This window comes from Solanum lycopersicum, chromosome 9 (genome assembly GCF_036512215.1).
Source record: "Solanum lycopersicum chromosome 9, SLM_r2.1".
Taxonomy (NCBI): Eukaryota; Viridiplantae; Streptophyta; class Magnoliopsida; order Solanales; family Solanaceae; genus Solanum; species Solanum lycopersicum.
In genome coordinates this window covers 6,965,778-6,991,895 of record NC_090808.1, presented here as the reverse complement: position 1 = coordinate 6,991,895, position 26,118 = coordinate 6,965,778, and the positions used below count along the sequence as shown (strand labels likewise).

At 36.7% G+C, this 26,118-nt stretch overlaps 2 protein-coding genes across 2 annotated transcripts; both read right to left on the bottom strand.

Moving 5' to 3' along the window:
* Positions 1-258: 258 nt before the first annotated feature.
* On the bottom strand, positions 259-3,850 carry LOC101265957 (uncharacterized). The gene is made up of 7 exons (XM_069289083.1): positions 3,770-3,850; positions 3,065-3,488; positions 2,751-2,992; positions 2,470-2,673; positions 2,038-2,130; positions 1,381-1,943; positions 259-399 (listed from the first exon to the last, which is right to left on the bottom strand). The coding sequence occupies exons 2-6, from the start codon at positions 3,108-3,110 to the stop codon at positions 1,752-1,754; spliced, it is 777 nt and encodes a 258-aa protein (XP_069145184.1). The 5' UTR covers positions 3,111-3,488; positions 3,770-3,850; the 3' UTR covers positions 259-399; positions 1,381-1,751.
* Positions 3,851-6,041: 2,191 nt separating this feature from the next.
* LOC109121059 (uncharacterized) lies at positions 6,042-17,016 on the bottom strand. Its single transcript, XM_019215531.2, has 4 exons — positions 16,815-17,016; positions 8,177-8,199; positions 6,608-7,595; positions 6,042-6,481 (listed from the first exon to the last, which is right to left on the bottom strand). The coding sequence occupies exons 1-4, from the start codon at positions 17,014-17,016 to the stop codon at positions 6,042-6,044; spliced, it is 1,653 nt and encodes a 550-aa protein (XP_019071076.2).
* Positions 17,017-26,118: the final 9,102 nt, after the last annotated feature.

The window sequence follows — 26,118 nt, the reverse complement described above, 5'->3', positions numbered from 1 at the left end:
TAGGGTATTGCAACACTTTCAAACAATTGTAGAACTGTGGCTTAATGCCTATTGCAACGGTTATTACCTGCTATTTGCAACAATTCTAATACAATATTAGTAAGCTAATATATACCTGCTATATATATACTAAATCATTCATGAGAATCAAATTTATATCATAAAAACACACATAAATCGTTAACGAGAATAAATGTTCATTACCTTAATTAGAATTCAAGATCCAAAATATACAAATCTTTTTATAGAATCCAAAAAAGGTGAAACACATGCCATAGAATTTTCAATCTTCAAAAATATATGATTTCTAGAACATCAATAAAGTTTACATCAATATATACTTCAGCTCCTATGTCAAGTCTTCACTACTGCTTTCATCCCTTTCTTCGATTTCATCACCTACATATAACCAGAAAAAAATATAAATAATTTAGCAAACCTCAAATCTTGGAAATTAACATGTTACAACCATGCATTAGCAGCAGCAGAATCAAGAGACATTAAACAGAATCAAGAGACATTGAACTGCTAGCTGCATTCAATAACATTCAACTGCTACAAGCAGCAGCAAAATAAAAGACACATAGACTACTATACTACTAGCTGCATTCAAACTTCCACAAGCAGCAGCAGAAACAAGAGACCAGACTACTATGCATGCCAATAACATTCAACTGCTAGCTGCATTCAAGCTTCTACAATCAGCAGCAGAATCAAGAGACCAAACTACTACACATTCCAATAACATTCAACTGCTAGCTGCATTTAAACTTCTACAAGCAGCAGCAGAATCAAGAGACCAAACTACTACACATGCCAATAACATTCAACTGCTAGCTGCATTTAAACTTCTACAAGCAGCAGAATCAAGAGACCAGACTACTATACATGCAGCAATTAGCTACTACGTTGGCTCGACTAAACATAATCGTGAAGCTAAGATTAAACACTATAATGCTACAAGAAACCAGCAGCAGAAACAAGAGACCAGCAGCAGAAACAAGAGTCCAAACTACAATAAGTAGAAACAACACTATCATGCTACAAGAGACATGTTTACTTAACATAAAGAAGAAACCACAAGAAACCAGACTACAAGCAGCAAGTATCAAAAAAATCATGAATCTAACAACTGGTCCTCTACTAGGCTACAAGCCGCACAAGAAAACTCATGAACCAGACTACAAGCAGTAACTCAGACATTAAACTATTAGAGAACAAGCAGCAACTCAGACATTATACTCATGAATCAGGCATTTACTGATCCTCTGCCTAACTTTTCCACAACTTCCTTAGATCAATAGCATACTATTCCATTCTAATCCTATCGCAAGTAGCAACAACAAATACCAATCAAAACATAGAATTAGCGACACCAACCTTGTTTAGCCCCTTAAACAAAAGTAGATTCTCTTGGTGAAGGAGTCGACAATGTTGCCAATATATTAGGATCAATTAATCCTGCATGCTTAAGTTGTGCAATAACATCTGCAATAACTTCTTGTCGCACAATTTTCTTTTGTTCCTCCATCTGTTTCTCCATTTTCTGCATCCTCTCTTGCATTTGCTGCATTCCATCAGTTGTTGCACTTAAAGTTGATTCCGAATTGCCAACTTTTTTTTTCAAAGTAGTCTTTGTAACTCCTGCGCCATATAGTCTTAGACGTCCCGGATGTTCAGGACCCATGACGCTTGAAAATGCATCAACATACTCACCATTTATGCTTATTTGTTTTTCAATTTCCTCCATTTCAGCCTACTAAAGCATATCCAACAAACACAATATTATGAAATAAATAATTGATCTCAATAAAAAAATATAGACAGACACATCCAATTTTACTAGTAGTATCTTCATTTGAGGCCTTGTACAAACGACCAGGTTTTCTTGTTCTTGTAACCACAAAGAGATCCTTAGATGATACTGTCTCCTTATCTTTCTCCTAGTCAAATTGAAATATATATAAAAAATAAACTCACACTAGAAGAGATCCAAAAGAAAATTTCATCAAAAAAATAATATATAAGAGAACTCACCAGCTTATTACGAACTAAAGCGAAACTCTTTTTGCCAGTAGTTTGTGGATTCATCATTTTCTTTCGATTCTTTGCATTTGTTTCAGACATTTTCTGCAAAGAAATGAATCAGTAATGTTAATCGAAGGTATATTAGTGTTATATAGTGTACTAGATGAGGTCAATATTAGTCTGTCTTTCCTTTATAATAGTCTATTTTTCCTTTATAACAATCTGTCAATATCACTCATTATATAGTGTTAAGGTGTCTTGTAAAATGCATGTGACTATCACAATAAATGAAGAAAGAAGCTACAAAATATTACAATAGAGAAGAGAGTAGAAGAAAAAATAAAGCAGAATATATACTATTATCACACTACTTTAGACACTAAAGTACCAAATACAAATGCTACTTATTCAAAAAATTGAGATTCTGAACTACATTTTTACCTTGAATTTTTCAGAATTCCAATATTTGAGGAGCTCTCTAAATTGACATTCTGGAATATGACCAGGCTTTTTTGCCATTCTAACTGCATCATTGTCATATGGATCGTAATAATTAAGCTTCAAATCACTTCTATGTCTTCTCCAAGCATCTCGAATTGTTACCATAGCCCAATGGTACGCAGCTTCAGGAATAATATATTTCCCCTATAATTTTGTGTCATTCAATTAGCCAATAGAAGTAAAATACTTTTACAAATAATTTATTATTGTAAACTACAAACCTTGGTATAATCCCATAAATCGTTTTTAGTGTCCATGCTCCTCCAATCCAATATATCAAATGGGCAAAGAGTCGCATTTCTAGCCAATGTTCCTAGGAAGCTACTTACCTCTATGACAACATCATCCGTAGGACCAACGGGTTGATTTTGACTATTCAGTATGATCAACTTACGTTCTTTTCGGGCATGAACATCATGCATTTGCGTTCTACCTCTTTTATTTGGAGTGGAAACATCTCCAGCTATAAGAAAATACAAGAATAATAATTAAAAATTATGAATACATAAAATAAGTTTGTAATCTTATATGTTACCTTGTTCTTCAGGTTGATCATTTGTTCGAGGAGTGACAAAATTCATTTGCACTTGATCCTCGAAAGGAAAATCTTTTCCATGCTGGTCAAGAGGCAGCTCCTCGACAGGCTGCACAAGAGGCAGCTCCTCGACAGGCTGCACAACAGGCAGCTCCTCGACAGGCTGATTTTCAAAAGGCAACTCCTCGATAGATTGTCTTTTTGCTTCAGATTGTGGTGCTACTGATTGTTCTGCTCCAATTAATTTGAGCAGATGTCCTTTCTTGCACTCTATTTCTTTAATAATTTCATTTGTTGTCAATAACCGTCGTTTCTTATTTGCCAAGAATGATAACGATCCCGGTTTAGCAAATGTTTTCTTTTTGGCTTTTTGGTTCTTTTTGAAGTTTCTTGTTGACTCATATCTATGACTATTCAAACCTATCTGAAAATAGAAATTAAAAAGTTAAAATGTATGGCAGTGTACACCTGCAATACTTACACAAATCAATCACCAAGATATAATAAAGAGCTGAAAATAAAATGTACCCTTAAGGGACATTCTAATAATATTTTCTGCAGACAATCACATTCAGTAGGTCTATTACTGTTCACAATCACACACAAGATTTAGAGTGTTTTTAGGTGCCAATTGGTGAAATTATAAGAGAACAACAAGTTTCTTACTGTCTACAATAATATTAAGTACTCGAAGAGAAAACGAACCTGGACTGTTGGACCTTAGTAAAGAGATAAGAACCTAGTGATTTGCTGGTCCACTAATATATTGAAATTGCTCAGAGAAACTGCAAAAAGAAGAAGAATGAAAATGATCAATAAGAGAGAAAAAGGACTTACCAAAACTAATAATCAAAAAGTTGTAGTAATTTAACGATAACATGAAGAAAAAAAACATAGAAACAAAAACAAGAGATAGCAAATATAGTTTACTCAACATTCATAATCTATATGATGCACCTCAAATGATATTCATTATTTACTATAAGAAAAAAAACATAATGTATTTGAACAAGTCCACAAGATCCTTTGTCAATCATCAACTTCCATCCAATCTCAATCAGTATCATCAAAGTCATCCTCCTCTTCCGATGTTTCCATAGCTTCATCTTGTGAATGTTGTGCAATGGAAGGAACATCGATGATATCAACAGGAAGATCTTCTCTAGACCATCTAACATCTACATCAACTAATCTTTCTGATGAACCAATATCATCATTAGGCTCTCTCCAAAATGTTTCTTCAATATTAGGACAATTCTCTTCCTCCAAATCATACAAATCCACAGGGACTTTGTTTCTTGCATAATAAACATTTTTCTCAACTGGATCTTCCATATAAAAAAATTGATGCACTTGAGATGCTAGTACAAAAGGATCATTTGTACTACATTTTTTGTTGAAATATACCGAGTCAATCCATAATCATCGACTTCATTATGAAACCAATCACAATTAAAAAGTACAACACTAAAGCAACCCCAATAATCAATCTCAATGATATCCTGAATAATTCCGTAATGGAGAACCATTCCATCAACAGGATTTTTGTCCCTAGCACTAGCAAAACTATCCGTTGTGGCTGACAAAGTCACTCCACTATTCTGAGTTTTACAAGGGGCATCCCGTGTCTTCGTATGAAATCGATATCCATTAATGAAATATCCAGTATATCTTTTTGCCACAAAGTTAGGCCCTTTAGCTAGCCATTTTAAATGATTGGACACTTCAATATTTTTAACTTTTTCACTAAACCAATCACCAAATTCTCTACTATGGACCTGTGCTTTTACCCATGCATTGCCTCTAGTACGATTATCAGTTAAGCTCTTATGTTCCCTGTAAGCATGTAATGTAATTTAATCAATGTGTATTTACAAATGAAATGAAATTTGAAATACATTATCATAACATCTAAATGAAGTTTAAAAACAAACGAGTATTTTATCTTACTTGATAAATGCCTCTACTTGTTCATCTCCTGTATTGAACAAAGTATATCGATGTGCTTCAAACAACTCATGCTGCTCCATGTTCAAAATCTTGCCTTTCCTTATATTCTCACTTCCAATTGGATGACCTGTCTTAGGAAATAAATGTGAAACACCACCTTCTTCTGTTTGAATGTACTCATCATCCTCTATTTCACACCTACTTAATTTTGTCTTCACCGTATTAGGTAGGTATATGGCAATAAAGTTCAAACAATCTACAGCTGAAAAACCTTCTACTATTGATCCTTCAGGATTTTTTCGATTACGAACAAGCCCCTTCAAGTCACACATAGTTCTCTCTGTAGAATACATCCAACGCAAATGAGTTGGGCCTCCAAGCTTAATTTCATCTACTAGATGGATAGGTAAATGTGTCATTATATCAAAAAAGGATGGAGGAAAAATCTTTTCAAGCTCACATTCAATATCTATGATTTCTGCTTTCATCTTATCAAGATCGCTTCTTCTTATAACCTTGCTACATGTGGCTCTAAAAAAATTCCCCAATCTAATCAAGACCATAGCTACATTCTTGGGTAACACTTTTCTGACTGCAACCTGGAGCAAGTAATGCATTATGAAATGAGCATCATGACTTTTGCTTCCTGATACTTTCATATCTTCAATTTGCACACGACTTGATATATTAGAAGCACACCCTTTTGGTAATTTGGCATCTTTTAAGACGGTGCAAAATAAATTTTTCTCATCCGGTGTCATAGAGAAACAAGCTTTAGCTAGATGGATATTCCCTGTATCACAATCTTTTAGAGGTTGAAGATCTTTACGTATCCCCATTTCATACAAGTCATAGCGATAATTTATATGATCTTTGGACTTTCCAAGTATATCCAATAAAGTCCCAAGCACACTGTCACAAATATTCTTCTCTATGTGCATCACATCAAGGATGTGCCTCAATTTGTTTGTTGCCCAATACGGTAACTCAAAAAATATGGATTTTTTTTCCATGGACCATCATTCTTTCATTTTCTTTTCTTTTTGTTCTTTCCAAATACATTATTGAATTCACGAAGCTCTTTAAGAATTTGTGCACCTGATAATGGAGTAGGTGCAACTTTATGCTCCTCTTTACCGTTAAATGATCTTTTATCTCTTCTGAATGGATGATCAGGAGGTAAAAACGTCCGATGACCCAAGTAACACATCTTGCGACTATGTTTGAGATATTGGGAACAAGTATTATGGTTACAAGTGGGGCATGCCCATCTCCCCTTGGTGCTCCATCCATAAAACATTGCTAGAGCTGGAAAATCACTAATTGTCCACAATAAAGCTGCATGCATTAGAAATGTTTGATTAGTTACAGCATCATATGTTTCAACTCCCACTTCCCATAGTTCTTTCAACTCTGCAATCAGTGGTTGCAAGTATACATCTATATCATTTCCGGGAGACGATGGACCTGGAATAATCATTGACAACATAATATTCTCCGACTTCATGCAAGTCCATGGAGATGAATTATAGTTCATCAACATAACTGGCTATGTGCTATGGGAAATGCTCATAGTTCTGAATGGATTGAAACCATCACTTGAAAGACCCAATCTAACATTACGAGCATCATTAGCAAAGTTAGGATGCAATGAATCAAAATCCTTCCAAGCTTCACCATCTGCAGGATGTCTTAAATTTCCATCTTTAAGTCGTTCAGTATCATGCCATCTCATAGCTACAGATGTTTTAGAACACATGAATATCCTCTGAAGCCTAGGTTTTAAAGGAAAGTACCTTAACACCTTCACTGGGATTTTCGTAACCTTATTATTTAAGTCATTACGAACATTCTTCCATCTTGAAGCTCCACACACAGAGCAATTATCTAACTTTGCATTGTCATTCCAAAATAATATGCAATCATTAGTGCAAGCATGTATTTTCTCATAATGAAGACCCAAATCTTTTATGATCTTTTTTTCCTTGTAAAACGAGTCGGGTATCTTAGCAAATGGAAATGCCTCTCTTATCAAGTCCAACAAATTTGAAAAGGCCACATCAGTCAACTTGTGAATGCATTTAAACAAGTATAGCCAGATGGTAAAACTCAACTTAGAAAAATTCTTACACCCTGGATACAACTCTTCTTTCCCTTCCTTCACTAATTTAAAAAATCTCTTTGCATCTTCATGTGGCCCCTCCCTCACTCCTTCATGTCTCTGATCATCTACTATATTTCTAAAAGTATCATGAAGTAATATATCAATGTCGTCATGCATGTTAGAAGTTTCTTCTTCATCGGTTGGATGTGGCGTATTTCTTGAGGAAAATCCTTCACAATGAAAAACCCATTTGGTGTATCCATGAACAAATCCATGGCAAATCAAATGATCCTCTACCATATTTCGGCAATGCCAATTACGATTAAAGCATTTCTTACAAGGACACAATATTTCATTTCCTTGGGAAGCTCGTTCAAATGCTTTATCAAGAAAATCATTAACTCCATCAATATATTCATTGGTGGATCTTCGGAGATTAATCCAACTTTTATCTCCAAAATCCATTGAATATTTATCCTACATGACATGTGCAAAATATTAAAGCCAATAAATTCATGCGTACAAATAATATCGGCAGAACTTAACAACTCGAACTTTTACATTAATCTAATCTCAAACCTTCACATCAATTCAACAACAAACAATTACAACACTAATAGTAGAACCAAAAAATATTGAGAAGTTAAGTTATTAGCAGCTTCCACCATTTATTAAACTTTATACAAATGAATGACTAAAGGCACACGCAAACACATTTCAAAGCAATAAGGGCAGAACTATATTAGAGTAAATAACATATATTATAGCAATAGACTGCAACAAGTAAACAAAATAACTATCAATACATTAGTTTTGATTCTAGCAAAACAGTTCATGTATTCGTAAAACAATAACAAAGCTGATTGTTCACATGGAAAAAGTAGTTCGGACAAACCATAACAACTCATATTCTCTTTATAAAAAAAAACACAAGGGATTTAGCTGGTCAATCTAACAACTAGCTACCATATAGCAGAAAATTTTTATTACTTTCAATTTCTTACCAATCAGCCTTCTCGGGTTCCAAACGAACTACTTCAAAAATCCTGAAGTGTTACCTTTGGGTATGTATCAGCCAAGCCTACAAATAACATAATCACACAATATTATTAGGAAACCAAGCCAAAGAGAGGAAAAAATATAAGAGATATATGTCCAAGATAAGTAGCTTAGCTTAGAAAACTCCATCAAAAAATTCCTTTTTTTAAATCACACATACAAAAAAAACAGTGGCACAAAGTAGTTATTCAATATTTAATTACCCGAAGAAAGTGATGATTTTACGCTATTTGGAGTCTGCTCCAATAATTATGTGCAAGGTGATGCACCTTATATGGTTTGAGTTTGTTACTTTACTACTTCAATCCATGATACCTGTGTGTGCATGTGTGTTTTATGTAACTTGAGAGAGTTGGGGTTTTAGCTAACTGCTAGATTTTGTCTGTTTGCAGCTCTGCTGGTTTATGAATTCATAAAGCGAGTTATAGGGATCAATCACTGACTTTTAAATGGAAGACATATGCATATGGATTTCAGTTATCTTGTTGAAGATATATGTGTATGTGAATATGACCACTTCAAGTTTCTGCATAGAGTACGCAGCTTATCTGTTAATGTCTATGGTGGTATGTTCAAAGTTCTGAAAACATAGCAGAGTGTTAGATTCTGAGGTCCACCAATGTGTCTTCGTTAGAATATCATGAGTAGCAACTCCTTGTGTTTTCAATCATTATTCGTAGGTTAATAATTTTGTTGGTGTCAATGTAGCAGAACAAGTTAACAGTTTTACCAAAAGGAAGTATCTTCTCATACCATACTATAGAAATCCACTCAATACCACATACAGTAATTTTACTAAAGGAGAATAAACAAAATTCTATACTCTTATGCATTAAGAATATGCAATCATTCTATATATGGTGTAATAGGGGTCAGCAAAAGTATGCCGGCCTCACAAATGAAGACACCAATAAATTCATGCGTACAAATAATATCGGCAGAACTTAACAACTTGAACTTTTAGATTAATCGAATCTCAAACCTTCACATCAATTCAACAACAAATAATTACAACACTAATAGTAGAACCAAAAAATATTGAGAAGTTAAGTTATTAGCAGCTTCCACCATTTAATAAACTTTATACAAATGAATGACTAAAGGCACACGCAAACACATTTCAAAGCAATAAGGGCAGACCTAGATTAGAGTAAATAACATACATTATAGCAATAGACTGCAACAAGTAAACAAAATAACTATCAATACATTAGTTTTGATTCTAGCAAAACAGTTCATGTATTCGTAAAACAATAACAAAGTTGATTGTTCACATGGAAAAAGTAGTTCGGACAAACCATAACAACTCATATTCTCTTTATAAAAAATACAAGGGAGTTAGCTGGTCAATCTAAAAACTAGCTACCATATAGCAGAAAATTTTTATTACTTTCAATTTCTTACCAATCAGCCTTCTCGAGTTCCAAACGAACTACTTCAAAAATCCTGAAGTGTTACCTTTGGGTCTGTATCAGCCAAGCCTATAAATAACATAATCACACAATATTATTAGGAAACCAAGACAAAGAGAGGAAAAAATATAAGAGATATAAGTCCAAGATAAGTAGCTTAGCTTAGAAAACTCCATCAAAAAATTCCTTTTTTAAATCACACATACAAAAAAAAATAGTGGCACAAAGACAAGGACTATATTTTCATGCCAAGAGCAGTATCACCTGATTGAATTATTTCTTTGTTTAATGAGACTGAGGAATCTTTTGCAGATGACTACAACAATTGCAATTGAGGATGTAAGGAGAGAAGTCAAAATATTGCGTGCTTTAACAGGACATAGGAATCTGGTTCAATTCTATGATGCCTATGAGGACAAGGAAAATGTTTATATAGTCATGGAGTAAGTTGAAATTGTCAACCTTAATGTTGCTTTTCATTATGGATACCTAGGATCCTGCCCAACTAATTTGGTGATTAAAAGATCATTCATGAATTATTTGGTAACATAATATCACATGATGAATTCTAACAACCCAATTATAATTTTTCATAAGCCCCTGTAAAGTATTGAGAGAATTAAATCAGCTCAACCAAATGAAAATGCTTACGGAGGTTTGTGTCTCGGACAGACCACTGAAGAAATTAGTTATGATCTGCATGTTTTAATACGGTATCTAATAGAAATTTCCAGGGTTTCTTCTAATCCCACCATATATGTGAACAAATGTAGTGTCATTTCTTTCTTACGTCACTCTATGTTTCGTATGCTTGGTTTCCAAGCTCATTATATTGACAGTTGTTCTTCTGTTCTATTCAGAATTTTCTTTTCGTTTCAAAGGATGAGAACTCTCCTTTAAAAGCCATTCACTTGGTCTCTCTGATTATGTAACACCAAGTAAATGTTAATGCATACAACATTTATCAATTCTTATTTTGTGCTTGTAGCATGCCATAGTTTGACTAACAGAAATATTTGCAGATGAAAGGCTTAATGATATTGTCAGAAGTGCATGATGTGTCACAGTTTATGCTGGCAGTGACTCATAAGGGAAAATAACATTCAATCGAACAAGCAAAAGACATAGACAATTTCAGAATCCAAATGTATTTCAAAGTAAGACGACAGTGATACTCAAGTTTAAACATCTCTTAATAATCAAAAACAAAATTGAGGATAACTAAGCCTTAATCGAAACAAGTTGAGATCAGCAATATGAACACCAAAAAACAGAGGAGAGAACACAGGGTCACACAACTACCATATTTACATCAAGGTTTGTAGTCACTCAAAGGACAAGAAATTTTTTCAAAAACGAATTAGCTTAAGCTATATCAGTCAACAAAAAGTGAAACAAATACCAGTAGGAAGTAATTTGGGAGTAATTTTTGTCCAGATTCACATCAAATGGGGAATATTAAGGAAGAATTCATTTGAAACAAAAAAAAATCCAGAGAGAAATACTTACAGATCCACAAACTTGGAGCACTAGATTTCGACTCTCTTATATATCACAGAATCAAACAGGGGAAGTTTATACACTAACTATATTGGAGCAAATAACATAGATTTAAGACTAACCCATACATTATTCTTTAAGATTTTTTGAAATTACTTCAATGGGGACTTAGAAATCATGAACTAGCATAGAAAACTTAAACATTATTAACCCTTAAGATGAATTCGTAGTCGAACCTCAAAAGCATCACCAAAAAGAATGAGCTGGTTGTTTTCCTCGACGAGCTTCAGCAATAGCTTCACCACCGAGCTTCACCAACGAGCTTTAGCAACGAGCTTCAGCAATAGATTCACCTACGAGCTTCACCAACAATTTCACCAACAGCTCTTCACCAACGAGCTTCACCAACAGCTTCACCAACGATCTTCACCAACGAACTTCACCAACGAGCTCCACCAACAGCTTCACCAACAAATTTCGTTTTTCTCACCAAAATCTTCAGAATTCCTTTCACTCGCAGCTTCACCCGAAAATGGCTCTCTCACGTTGTCTGAAAAAATAAGGGTTTCTGAAAACAATTTCTTCTTTTTCTTTTACATTTTTTAAAAAGTTAATTTATCAGAATTATTTTTTTAGGAGGGACTAATGTATCTTTGCCAAATTATATTGGAGGGAAGTATATTTTTTTAGGAGGGAAAATTATTTAGGGCTAAAAAATCAGAATTATTTTTCTAAAAAACTGTTGCCATAGAGTTGTCTATAGCGACGGTTTTGAAAATAGTAGCTATACACACTCTATAGGGACGGTTATAGGGATTATACAATAGTTTATTTTAAGAATTGTTCTATTAGATTCAAGAATATTTGGCCACGGTTATAACCGTTGTAATAGGTGAGCTATTGCTACGATGGTATAACCGTTGCTAAATAAGCGTTGCAGTAAGTCAAATTTCTAGTAGTGGTAATGTGTTGTTGAATTCCCATGTTGATAATGTTGTATATGTTGATATATATATATGCATGTGATTGTAATGTTTGTTTGACTTGTTTATATTACACTAGTGGGATAGTCGCGTGATCTTACCAGTACACGGTGGTTGTGTACTGATTCTGCACTTGCTCTTATTTTTTTTTAGTAGAGGACATCTTCAAGCAGCTATTGATAGACCTCGCTTAAGGACTAGAGTTCATCGCATCTACTTCAAGGGTGAGACACATGTTTCGGGCTGCCATGGAGTTCTCTTTCGCCTATGTCTAGCGTTTCCAGACATAGGAATTGTTTTAGATAATGAATAGTTCATTTGTTTCGGATGTATCCCTTCTTGGTTAGATTTATGGATCTTGTTTGATGTTTAAGTATATTGACTTTAAGATTCTACATATTTAAATTCCACTTTTGTTAGTTAATTAACTTGCTTACGTAACTTAATTTCCTTAATTTTGGTCTAGTTGCTTAGTTTGGGTTGTAGTAGTTGTTCTAATACTAGAGGGAGAGTGTGGGTGTCAATCAGTATGGTATGGGTCGTGACATCTTCATTGTTTGGAAAAAACCATTAATATTTTCTTTTGATCATTTTAGACTTTAATTTAGTTTCAGACATTCAAGTGAGCTAGAGTTTTCGTCCTATAACCTCACTCATTTTTTAGGCCATTTTAGACATTAATTTGTATGCATATATAACCTTGTACTTTGTTTTTCACTTATGATATGTGTCACGACCCAAAACTAGTCGCGAGTGGCACCCACACTTATCCTCCTATGTGAGCGAACCAACCAATCTAAACCCCAACATTTTAACCATAGTAAACAAAATATAATACGGAAGACTTAAAACTCAATACTTATTATTCCAAAATATGGAAGTCATCACACCAAGAACATCTATCCTCAAATTTCTAAGTCTAAGAGTATTCAAGAAACTAAAAAAAATAAAAGAGATGGTCCATGTCCTAACTTCAAGACATCAGGACGTGAAGGAGAGAGTCCAGTCCGAGCTAGAAACAGTAGCTCACCCTGAAATCCGATAAGCTGAAGACTGGCTAGAGTTGCGGTTGGGTTGAAGACGATGGTACGTTTGCTGCACTCCACAAATAACAAAGAAGAAAATCATAAGTAGGGGTCAGTACAAGGCACAAGTACTGAGTTAGATATCATCGGCCAACTCAAAATAGAAATAAATATATATTAAACAATAGTATAAAATCAACCATAATACTTAACAGGTGGCAACAACAAGTACAAAAACCATTGACAACAACACCAAGTACATCTATAAGGACTCAAGCCTCCACACCATACTCATTTGGGAAAAAAGTTCTTTGAATTTAATTACATTTACATAATTCCAGATTCAATCCCTTATTCCTCTTGTGTCGGAACGTGACACTCCGATCCCCTAATACTACGTGTCGGTTCGTGACACTCGATCCCCTAATAATACGTGTTGGTTCGTGACACCCGATTCCCTAATACTACGTGTCGGTTCGTGACACCCGATCCCCTAATACTACGTGTCGGTTCGTGAAAACCCGATACCCTAATACTACGTGTCGGTTCGTGACACCTGATCCATTAACCTCATTCTTTTAGTTCATCAAGCCTTCTTTTATATCAAGGCATCATCATTAATAGAGTGGATTTAAGGTTTTTAAGATTCCACAGTATCATCATTATAATCCATCACCATTTACATAATCACAACATGCAACAACACAATTAAGCATATAGAAGACTTTACAATACCACCCAACACATATCAATCGCTATTTAGAGTTTACTATGAAATAACATAAACCATAACCTACCTCTACCGAAGAATCGTGATCAAGCAAGCTACTTCTCAATGCCTTTGCTTTCCTCTTCGTTCTCTCTTTCTCGCTCGTTCTTCCCTTTCTTTCTGACTTTTTATTTTTCCTTATTCAAACTCTTTTTCTTTTACCCTAATTATCATATAATAAAGTATAAAAGGTGATAAAAGTAACCTACTATTTATTTCAAGGTTATCTCCTTTAACCCCCAAGTAAATAAGTTATTAAACTTATCCCCTAATTTCATACAGTTTGTCATAAACAGTCCAAAACGCCCCTTTAAAACTTTAGCAGAAATCCAACTCAGTCAAGGTTACGCAGCTCGTGACGGCCCGTTATGCCTGCGACGGTCCGTCATGCAGAGTAGTCACAGAGTTCAGAGACTCAATTTCATTTAAGAGCTCTGTGATGGTCCGTCGTGCCTACGACTGTCCGTGCTGCCATGTCGTCACGAAGTTCAGAGAGTTGATTCCCCGTACCCAAATTTTAGAGTTTAAGTGTTTTGGCACGGATACACTCGACGGTCCGTCGTGACCATGACGGTCCGTCGTGTGATCCGTCGACACTATCAGTTATTAACAAAAGTAATTCTACCTGCTCAAACGAATAAACAGGTCGTTACAATAGATACCAATTTACCCATCGTTTGTCCTCGAACGATCACTAAAAGAAAAACAAGGGCGAGAAAGAGTACCTGAACCTGTAAAAAGGTGTGGATATCTTTCTTGCATATCAGCCTCCTTCTCCCAAGTGGACTCTTCAACTGGCCATTTCTTCCATTGAATCGCGATGGATGCAATCTCCCTTGATCTCAACTTGCGGACTTCTCTATCTTAAATAGCAACAGGCTCCTCTTCATAAGACAAATTCTCATCAAGAAGGACTGAATCTCAACGAATAATGTAGTTTCCATCCCCATGATATCTTTTCAGCATAGACACATGAAATACCGGGTGCACTCCTGAGAGTCCTGGGGGCAAGGCTAATTCATAAGATACCTCCCCCACGCGCTTCAGAACTTCAAATGGATCAATGTACCTCAGACTAAGCTTACCTCGCTTACCGAACCGCATCACCCCTTTTATGGGTGAAACCTTCAGTAAGACTTGTTCACCCTCCATAAAATCCAAGTCTCTAACCTTTCGATCTGCATATTCCTTCTGTCTACTTTGAGCCGCTAAAAGCTTTTCTTGAATGCATTTCACTTTATCTAACGATTCCCTCAGAAGGTCAGTACCCCAAGGTCTAACCTCAAATGCATCAAACCACCCAATGGGAGACCTACATCTTCTCCCATACAGTGCCTCAAATGGGGCCATATCAATACTTGAGTGATAGCTATTGTTGTATGAGAACTCTGCTAAGGATAAGAAGTTATCCCAACGACCACCAAACTCTATTACACATGCACGAAGCATATCCTCCAAAACCTGAATCGTTCGCTTAGACTGACCATCGGTCTGAGGGTGAAATGCAGTACTAAGATCCAACCTAGTACCTAACCCGGCATGCAATGTTCTCCAAAACTTAGAAGTAAATTGCGTAACTCTATCTCATATGATGGAAAGTTGAACTACATGCAACCGAACGACTTCTGAGATATAGAGCCTGACCAACTTCTCTGCATTGTAAGTCACCTTAACCGGAATGAAGTGAGCAGACTTAGTTAATCTGTCAACAATCACCCAAATAGAGTCATACTTACCCATTGTCTTTGGAAGACCAACCACGAAGTCCATTGCAATTCTCTCCCACTTCCATTCAGGAATGGGCATTCTCTGAAGTGTCCCTCCAGGCCTCTGGTGTTCATACTTTACCTGCTGACAATTCGGGCATTGAGCAACAAAATGAACAATGTCACGCTTCATCCTACTCCACCAAAAATATTGCTTTTGGTCACGATACATCTTGGTTGCACAAGGATGTATGGAATACCTTGAACTATGAGCCTCTGTAAGAATAGTGTGAATCAAATCATCGACGCGGGGTACACATACCCTTCCCTTAATTCTCAAAATGCCTTCCTCGTCGATTTTTGCTTCTTTAGCCTCTCCTCGCAATACCTTATCTCGAATCCGGGATCAATTTCTCATCAGTAAACTGCTTTCCTTTAATCTTGTCAAGAAAGGAAGATCTTGCATCTACACAGGCCAAAAATCCTCCCTTCTCTAGTACTTCCAGCCTCATAAAGTCATTAGCCAGAGTCTGAACCTCTCTAGCCAATGGGCGTCTAGAAACCTGCAAGTGAGCTAGACTTCCCATGCTCCCTGCCTTTCTACATAAAGCATCTGCCACAACATTAGCTTTTCCCGGATGATACAAGATAGTGATATCATAGTCCTTCAGTAGTTCCATCCACCTCCTCTGTCTTAAATTCAAATCTTTCTGAGTAAAGACATACTGTAAACTACGATGATCCGTATAGACTTCACACTTCACTCCATATATATAATGTCTCCATTGCTTTAATGCAAACACTACTGCAGCCAACTCCAAATCATGGGTCGGATAATTACGTTCATGTACCTTTAATTGCCTCGAAGCATAAGCAATTACATTCTTCTCTTGCATTAGCACTGCACCCAAACCAGAATAGGATGCATCACAATAAACAATGAAATTCTTACCTTCCACTGGCAGGGTAAGAATTGGTGCAGTAGTCAACAAGGTCGTGAGTTTCTGAAAGCTTTCTTCACACTCGTCCAATCATACAAATGGAACACTCTGCTTAGTCAAATTTTTTAATTGGGAAGCAACAGAGGAAAATCCCTTGACAAATCGACGGTAGTAGCTAGCTAAACAAACAAAGCTCCTTACCTCTGTAACATTAGTAGTTCGATCTTAGAAGGATCCACCATCACTCGATCCTTAGAAACCACATGCCCCAAGAAAGACACTGAATCTATCCAAAACTCACACTTGGAGAATTTGGCATAAAGCTTTTTCTCCCTCAACATTTCCAATACAATTCTCAAGTGCTCCTCATGTTCTTTCCTGCTCTTTGAGTATACCAGTATATCATCAATGAATATAGTGACAAAGATATCCAGATATGGCTTAAAAATCCCGTTCATCAAGCTCATGAACGCAGCAGGGGCATTCGTAAGCCCAAAAGACATTACTAAGAACTCGTAATGCCCATACCTGGTCCGAAAAGCAGTCTTGGGCACATCCTTTGCCCGTATTTTCAATTGATGATAACCAGATCTCAAATTGATTTTTGAGAATGTACAAGCACCTTGTAACGGATCGAACAAATCATCGATGTGAGGAAGAGGATACTTGTTCTTAATGGTTACCTTATTCAGTTGCCTGTAGTCTATGCACATCCGAAAACTTCCATCCTTCTTCTTCATAAACAAAACAGGAGCACCCCAAGGGGATGAACTTGGTCTAATAAAGCCTTTGCTTAACAACTCTTGGAGTTGGGCTTTTAACTCTCTTAACTCAGCGGGAGCCATTCTAAAAGGGGGTATGGAAATGGGGCGAGTACCCGGCTCCAGATTAATACAGAAATCAATATCTCTATCCGGTGGCATACCAGGAGGGTCTGCAGGAAACACATCCAGAAACTCACGGACTATCGAAACAGACTCAATTGAAGGTACTTGGGTAGTATCATCCCTGAGGTGTGCCAAAAAAGCTAAACACCCTTTACTAACCATTCTCTTAGCACGATGAAAGGAGATGATACGAAGTGGAGTTGAAGTGTAGTCACTCTCCCATACTAACGGATCTGTCTTAGGCTTGGCCAACGTTACGGTTTTAGCATTACAATCTAAGATTGCAAAATTTGGAGAAAGCCAAGTCATACCCAGAATTACATCGAAGTCAACCATTTCTAGGATAACCAAGTCTACGTGAGTATTGCTCCCCACAAAAGTCACAAGACAAGACCTATACACCTTTTCAACTATCACAGACTCACCCACCGGAGTAGAAACACGAATAGGCATGTCAAGCAAATCACAATTTAATCAAAACCAGTAGCAAATGAGGAAGATACATATGAAAATGTGGATCTAGGATCAAATAATACAGAAGCCATGCACTCACAAACCAAAAGGTTACCTGTGATAACAACATCAGATGTCTCTGCTTAAGACCTCCCTGGGAAAGCATAACAATGGGCCCTATCACCTGTCTGTCTGTTGTCCCTACCATGTTGTGCTGCAGTCGCTCCGGTTTGCCCGCCACCCCGGTCGGTTTGGTGAATACAATTACCTTGACCACCACGTCCTCCAGAATGGTGGCCACTCCCATGACCAACTCTACCTCTGACTATTGGGGGTCTGTAACTCTGTTTTGGACAAAACCTCTGAATATGTACAGTCTTTCCGCATCCATAACACTCTCTGGGGTCAGGCATAGGTCTCTGTGAGAATGACGGAGTCTGGGGATAACCTCCTGACTTAGAGAAATGTTGACCGGTCTGCAGTGGACCCCCAACTACAGCCTACAGTGAAGACTGAATGGGTCGTGCTGGGAAACCTCCTGAACTCTGCCCTCTGGAGTAAGAACCACTAAACTCGCCTCCCTTACGAAACTTCTTCGGTGTTGATGTCATGGTGAAGTCGTCTGGCTTCACTCCTTCCACCTCTATCACAAAGTCTACCAATTCCTGAAAGGATTTTGCTGCAGTGGCTACCTCTAAGGCTGGAATCTGCAAATCTGACCTCAATCCCTTCACAAAACGGCGAATCCGCTCTTGTGGACTGAAGCAAAGCTGGGTGGCATACCTGGATAATGCACGAAACTTAGCCTCATATGCAGTAACCGACATCCTGCCTTACTCTTGGCTCAGGAACTCATCTCTCCTCATATCCCTCAAAGTCCGGGGTATATACTTCTCCATGAACAAGCTAGAGAATGATGCCCAAGTCATAGGTGGTGCCTGTGCTGGTTGACACTCAACATATGACCGCCACCACATTTTAGCGTTCCCCTGAAACTGATAGGTCACAAACTCAATGCCAAATCGTTCTACTATGCCCATCTTATGTAGTAGATCATGACAATCAACCAGAAAATCATAGGCATCCTCAGATTCAGCACCCTTTAAAACTAGAGGTTTCAACTTCAAGAACTTAGTGAAAAGTTCATGCTGATCACTTGTCATTATAGGCCCTGTAGTCAACAAAGAAAACGTGCCTATTTCCAATGAGGCATCCATGCGGGGAACCACAGCAGCTGCATATTGTTCTCCCGGAGCCTGAGGTGCTGGTACAGAAAACACTGGAGGTGCTTGGACTTGATCGGATAACCCGCTAAGATAAGCAAGAACCTGATTAATCATCTCTGGGGTAGGTTGGGGTGGTAATTCCTCATTCTGCACTTGCTCATTCTCCCCTTCCTCACCCTCTCTTACTACATCCTCAGTCGATGGAGGAGTCACTGCCCTAGTACTAGCTGGGCCAGGTGCTTGTCCTCTTCCTCTAGAGGACATCCTCCCGCGACCTATACCACGACCTCTTGCCACTTCTCCTCTTCAAACTACAGCCTCAGTGGCTGGTTCAGACGCATCTTGTCTTGCCGGTGTTGGTGTTGGCGCAGTTGTTGTTCTAGTTCTAACTATCCTGAAATAGAGTGAAGATGGTCAGATACCAATTTGTATCACCTAGATACCAATTGGATCCAAGTAATAGCACGAAAGAAAGAAAGAATGGAATTTTCCTAAAGTCTTATAGCCTCTCAAAGAAAAGTAAAGGCGTCCCCCTACCGTTCCTCAAAACACTACTAGACTCGCTCTTGTGTGATGAGACCAAAGAACCTAATGCTCTGATACCAAGTTTGTCACGACCCAAAACGAGCCGTGAGTGGCACCCACACTTATCCTCCTAAGTGAGCGAACCAACCAATCTAAACCCCAACATTTCAACCATAATAAACAGAATATAATGCGGAAGACTTAAAACTCAATACTTATTATTCCCAAAATCTGGACGTCATCACACCAAGAACATCTATCCTCAAATTTCTAACTCTAAGAGTATTCAAGAAACTAAAACAAATAAAAGAGATGGTCCATGTCCGAACTTCAAGACATCAGGACGTGAAGGAGAGAGTCCAGTCCGAGCTAGAAACAGTAGCTCACCCTGAAATCTGATAAGCTGAAGACTAGCTAGAGTTGCGTTTGGGTTGAAGTCGATGGTACGTTTGCTGCACTCCACAAATAAGAAAGAAGAAAATCACAAGTAGGGGTCAGTACAAGGCACAAGTACTGAGTAGATATCATCGGCCAACTCAAAATAGAAATCAATATATATTAAACAATAGTGTAAAATCAACCATAATACTTAACAGATGGCAACAACAAGTACAAGAACCATTGACAACAACACCAAGTACATCTATGAGGATTCAAGCCTCCACACCATACTCATTTAGGAAATAGGTTCTTTGAATTTAATTACATTTACATAATTCCAGATTCAATCCCTTTATTCCTCTTGTATTCGAACGTGACAGTCCGATCCCCTAATACTACGTGTCGGTTCGTGACACCCCATCCCCTAATACTACGTGTCGGTTCGTAACACCTGACCCCCTAATACTACGTGTCGGTTCGTGACACCCGATCCCCTAATACTACGTGTTGGTTCGTGACACCCGATCCCCTAATACTACATGTCAATTCGTGACACCCGATCCCCTAGTACTACGTGTCAGTTCGTGACACCCGATCCATTAACCTCTTTCTTTTATTTCATCAAGCCTTCTTTTATATCAAGGCATCATCATTAATAGAGTGGATTTAAGGTTTTTAAGATTCCACATTATCATCCTTATAATCCATCACCATTTACATAATCACAACATGCAACAACACAATTAAGCATATAGAAGACTTTACAATACCACCCAACACATATCAATCGCTATTTAGAGTTTACTATGAAATAGCATAAACCATAACCTACCTCGACCAAAGAATCATGATCAATCAAGCTACTTCTCAATGCCTTTGCTTTCCTCTTCGTTCTCTCTTTCTCGCTCGTTCTTCCATTTCTTTCTTACTTTTATTTTTCCTTATTCAAACTCTTTTTCTTTTACCCTAATTATCATATAATTAAGTATAAAAGGTGATAAAAGTAACCCACTATTTATTTCAAGGTTATCTCCTTTAACCCCCAAGTAAATAAGTTATTAAACTTATCCCCTAATTTCATACAGTTTGTTATAAGTAGTCCAAAATGCCCTTTTAAAACTTTAGAAGAAATCCGACCCAGTAAGGGTTACGCAGCCCGTGACGGCCTGTCATGCCTGCGACGGTCCGTCCTACAGATTCGTCACAGAGTTCAAAGATTCAATTTCATTTAAGAGCTCTGTGATGGTCCGTCGTGCCTACAACGGTCCGTGCTGCCATGTTGTCGTGAAGTTCAAAGAGTTGATTTCCCGTACCCAAATTTCAAGTTTAAGTGTTTTGGCACGGAGACACTCGACGGTTCGTCGTGACCATGACGGTCCATCGTGTGATCCGTCGACACTGTCAGTTATAAACAAAAGTAATTTTACCTACTCAAACGACTAAACAGGTCATTACAATATGTCAAGACATTTAAGACTTTATTTCCTATATTCATGTTGTGACACATCGCCCGTTTGAACGTTGGAATTAACTCTTACTTTTGGGATAATTCTTAGACTACCTACAATATTAGAAAGGATGTTACATGAGTAATTTTAGTGCATAATGTTTGTACTTTGAGTTTTAAGTTCAAGAAAGTTGGAAAATAAAAGCGTAAAAAGTTATTATAAATGTCGTTGAGGAATTCTTGGTAATATAGGGTTAAATTGTAAGAAATAATATATAAATAATTAGAATAACCATGAAATATCAAATTGAATGTTGACGAGTCTAGTTTCCAACGCATTGAACCTTTCATCAATATGACTTCACAATTGAGAGATGTGTAAGTTTCCGTTAGACTGTGCAGGCAGATACGCCAAAGTGGGTCCCCAGTGTCTAAGTCGTTCATTCTTTAAATACATCCATATCCTTCATTTTTTTGATTAAAACTAATCAAAACCCCACAGAAAAATTAGAACTCAACCAACTAAATCCTCCATGGGTGTTGATTATTTCGACTCGAAAGTTTCTCTACGTTGTAAGCTCAACGTTGTAGTATAATTTTTTTTGTTGATTTGGGCTCCAGTTGTTCATGTTGCAAAGAGGTAGAATCTTTGTATTATTATTTCAGTCATTTTTTGGAGGTAATCTTATTTTTACAACCCTCCTTTCTAGTTCCATGTCGTAGTATCATTTTTGCAACTTCGAGTTACGTTTTGGTGTTTTTGATATTGCGGTTGTGGGAAGACCTTTTGTCTTATTTGGTTTCAGTGTTATTGTTGTTTATTGATGATGTTAAGGTGCTGGAGGTTATTGGGGTTTTGTGTGATTCCTACTGGAGTGGCGTACGATGGTTATTGGATTGAACGACTAAAGCACGCCTAGTTATGTTGAATCTAGAGCTTGTGATCCTTTGAGACTTGTTAGAATGTCATTAATGGATTTCACTGCTAATTATTGTTGTTTAGGCTTCATTTTATGGTTTTGACTACGCTCGTTACAAGGGTGGCATTAATGTCTTATTAATTACTTATGGTTCATTCTTACAACCTTGTTGATTTTCACATTATTGCGTTACTTTGGTTGGCCAAGCATAAAATAAACAACTTTTTGGAAATTTGTTAAAAGGTATTTTAATCTGATTATTTCTCTTTTAGCATGAGCCTAATGTCTTAATATTGTGATGGGTATGGTATTATTGTTCGTTGATCGGTAGCCCTGTCTTGATTAGTTGGCTACGACCATATGATATAATGTCTATTAGCAACACTCTACTTGTTATTTAGTTGCCTAAAAAGCATGTTATTTTTTTTCTGATTAATTATGTTTACTTGTTATTGTTGTAACGTAATGTTGACTGTTTTCGCATATGAGCTTGTTTTGGCCTCAGCCAAAATTGACATTGCAGAGTTATAAAGAATACAAATTGATTCTTATATTGAGCCTATAGGCTGAGTAGACCAAGCCTTTGGGCCTAGTTGATCGAGCCTACGGGGCGGTAGACCGTGACTATGGGCTGGAAAGGTTCAGTTTTGGGACATCATAGATGTATTGTACCACTAAGCCTAAAATAGCATTGATTCATGGCTCACCTATGGGGAAATATATATTCGCAAAACATATATGTTTTTCACCAATAAACCTCAGATTTGTGTTGATTAATGGAACCTGCAATTCAAAGAGTTCTGATCAAATTAACATTCAGATCCATGTAAGGGGATAGTATGCATATTTAGCGATCGTTTTCCCTTGTTAGGACCTAAATGGATTGTGTGTTATTTGTACCTATCGAGATTATGGGGTCAGTACAGGTTATTGCTTGTTATGTTCTAATATATTAATTTTATAGGGAGCTAAGGTATTGTGCCTCGATTTTACCCTTACCATTTTCATTCACTATTTATACTTCAATTTCAACTTTCAGTTCACCTAACATGATTAGTACATCATTTTGTATTGACGTCCTTACCTGTTGTCTTTGATGGCCCACATAGTGCTTATGCTTTCTTAGATACAATGGTGGCCTCGACGTCCAAAACATGCTTTTATGCTAGCTAGTCATTGTTTTACATAAACTTTTATAAGTAGTTTTTAAATATTTTACAGAGTTGTTGATAAGGGCCTTGATGGCCGATAACTTATTTTAAAGACAACATATACTTGTTTTTTTGTTAAATGTTTGTGGATGCCAGGCGCTTTTAATAAGTGGTTCAACAAGGTCGGCTTAGACCTATGTTTTATCATAAGGTTTCTATTTCTCCCCTTACAATTAGGGTGTGACACATGTTTGTTCAGTTCTATATGTCATATTAGTTTTATGGTATGCCATGTGGTTAGATTAGGTTCCATATCAAGTCTAGGCGGGATCTCGGATTGTGACACCTACTTAAGACTATTTTCCATTAAGTAACTAGCCATACATTCTAAAATTACATCACTTCCCTTGTAATCTATTCCATTTAGGAACTAGCTATGAGGATATAGTCAATTTGTAATGAATCGGTCTATCATTTTTGGAAAATTTTGTGAAATTATCATTTTGCCCCTACCATTATCGACCCTAAATCATTTTTGATTGATTTATAAAGGTTGGTTTCAAACTTCGAGTTAAAATTTGAAAATTTGGTAAGTTTGTGAGTTTTAAAGGAAATATTATTAAGTGAATTTTGGTGTCTTTTGGAGTTTGAGGTGTCAGAATAGAACTTCGTCAATTCCATCAGTCTCTAAATGTGTCATTTGATACATGAAAGTTTTTGGTTTCAGATTCTTAGTCTTTTTGAGGAGTTTAGGATATAAGTTGTGAATTTATGAAAATTTAGCCTTAAGGTTTACTTTGGTCGATTCAATGTTTGGATACTCCGATTGATATTCTAGAGTCCCGTTGGATTTGGGGGAATATTTGAGGCCTAGGTGAGTTCTTGTTTGATTTGAAAGAATTCTCGAGCTTGTTTTAGCCTTTTTAGGTGTAAGTTTATTATGATTTCTAAGGATTTCAGGTTAAAGAGACATTGGATTTATTTCTTGGTGGTTACATTCAGTCTGAACTTCTTGAATAATTGAATCATATATAAGTTTTGTGTGTACGAGGTACTAAACGAATCTTGAGGGTCCTCTCTTTGTTTTGGAAATCGTCCGAAGTTGTTGATTATGCAGGTTTAACTTATGAGAAGGCCATCCTCTTAAGCGAACTTTGCTTCAACTATATGTATGTCACTTAGGCGACCTTCTCTTTTGCGAAGAACGTTGTGCTTAAGCAACCCCCACATTTAGGGCAGGGTTTGCTTATGTGGACCCGTGGTCGCTTGTGCGACTTCAGAGAGGTGTTTTGCTGCTCATTTTCGGGTTTAAACCCTATTTCAACATTTTTTTAAACTTGAGGAACCCTTGGTGGCGAATTTTGAAAGGATTTTTGGTGCTAGATCATTTGGGTTATATGCTCTTGATCCTAAACCTTCATTTTTCATTGATTAATTATAAGTTTTCACAACAAATTTTGGGATTTTGGTGGGTTAATGAGAAGGTTTCAAGAACCCAAGTTCTTGACAAAATGGAGTTCTGAACTGAATTTAATTCCTTTTTTCAAAATGATTTTCCCCTATGAGTTCCTAAGGCCTTGAGTAATGCTTTCATGTATTAAATTTCATATTCAAATATTAACCTTTGTATTGAGTTTTGTGTTGATTGACCTACCTTTTAAAATGATTGGTGTGGGTATTGTTTTTTTAGGAAATTTATTGTGAAGACTTTATTTTATGTAGATTTTGCGGCTTTGGAAATGATTCCAAAGGGGAAGACTCAGCTATTGGAGTGATTTTTGATTGATTTAAGGCAAGTGACCTCTTAAACCTTGTATTCACGTTGAATTTCATATGCTTCCTTCATTGATTTTTTGTGTTGGGAGTAATGGATATGAGGTGAAGGGTTTAAATTGTCCATTAATACATCTAATTGAATTATAAAGGGTTTAAATAAAAAATCCTATGTGTTAAACATGATGATGTGAACTACCTTAATGTAACCCACACTGATCGATTATTGTAATGCTTGAAAGCGTGAATGTGAACTTGAATTTTGCAAGTTGTTATATCTTCTATATGGTGTTATATTGCTTGTACGATTTGATCGTTGAACACTAGAAGGAGACATGTGATGATTGTAATGTCGAGGTCTTTGCAAGTGAATTATATTATGTTGAGGTCTTTGACGGCAAGTGTTATTAAGCCGAGGTCACTTGCCGACAAGCGTTATAATGTCGAGGTCATTTAACAAAAGTTTTTATAAAGCCTATAGGAAATTTTTCATTTAGTTATATTGTGCCGATGAGAAATGGTTCCGGCGAGACATTGGTCATTGTGAACTAATGTCAGAATTGTCTATGTGCGTATTGTTTACTAATTTTAATTGATGTACTTGTTGTGTGTAATTAAACTACTTGACATTGAGATTGACTTATTTGAACTATTTGATTGTTGAATTGTGAAGATTTTTGAATGGAGAATATTAAGCCTATGAGTCGTGTTTTATAGAATTTCTAGGCTAGGTTGATTTCTTTGCAGGTTGTAGTTTGAGGAGGTTCACTTAGAGTGTACGGTATATTCATTTTCAGGATAGTTACTATTTTAAGTAGGTTTCTTGTCGCGTCTCGCGTTGT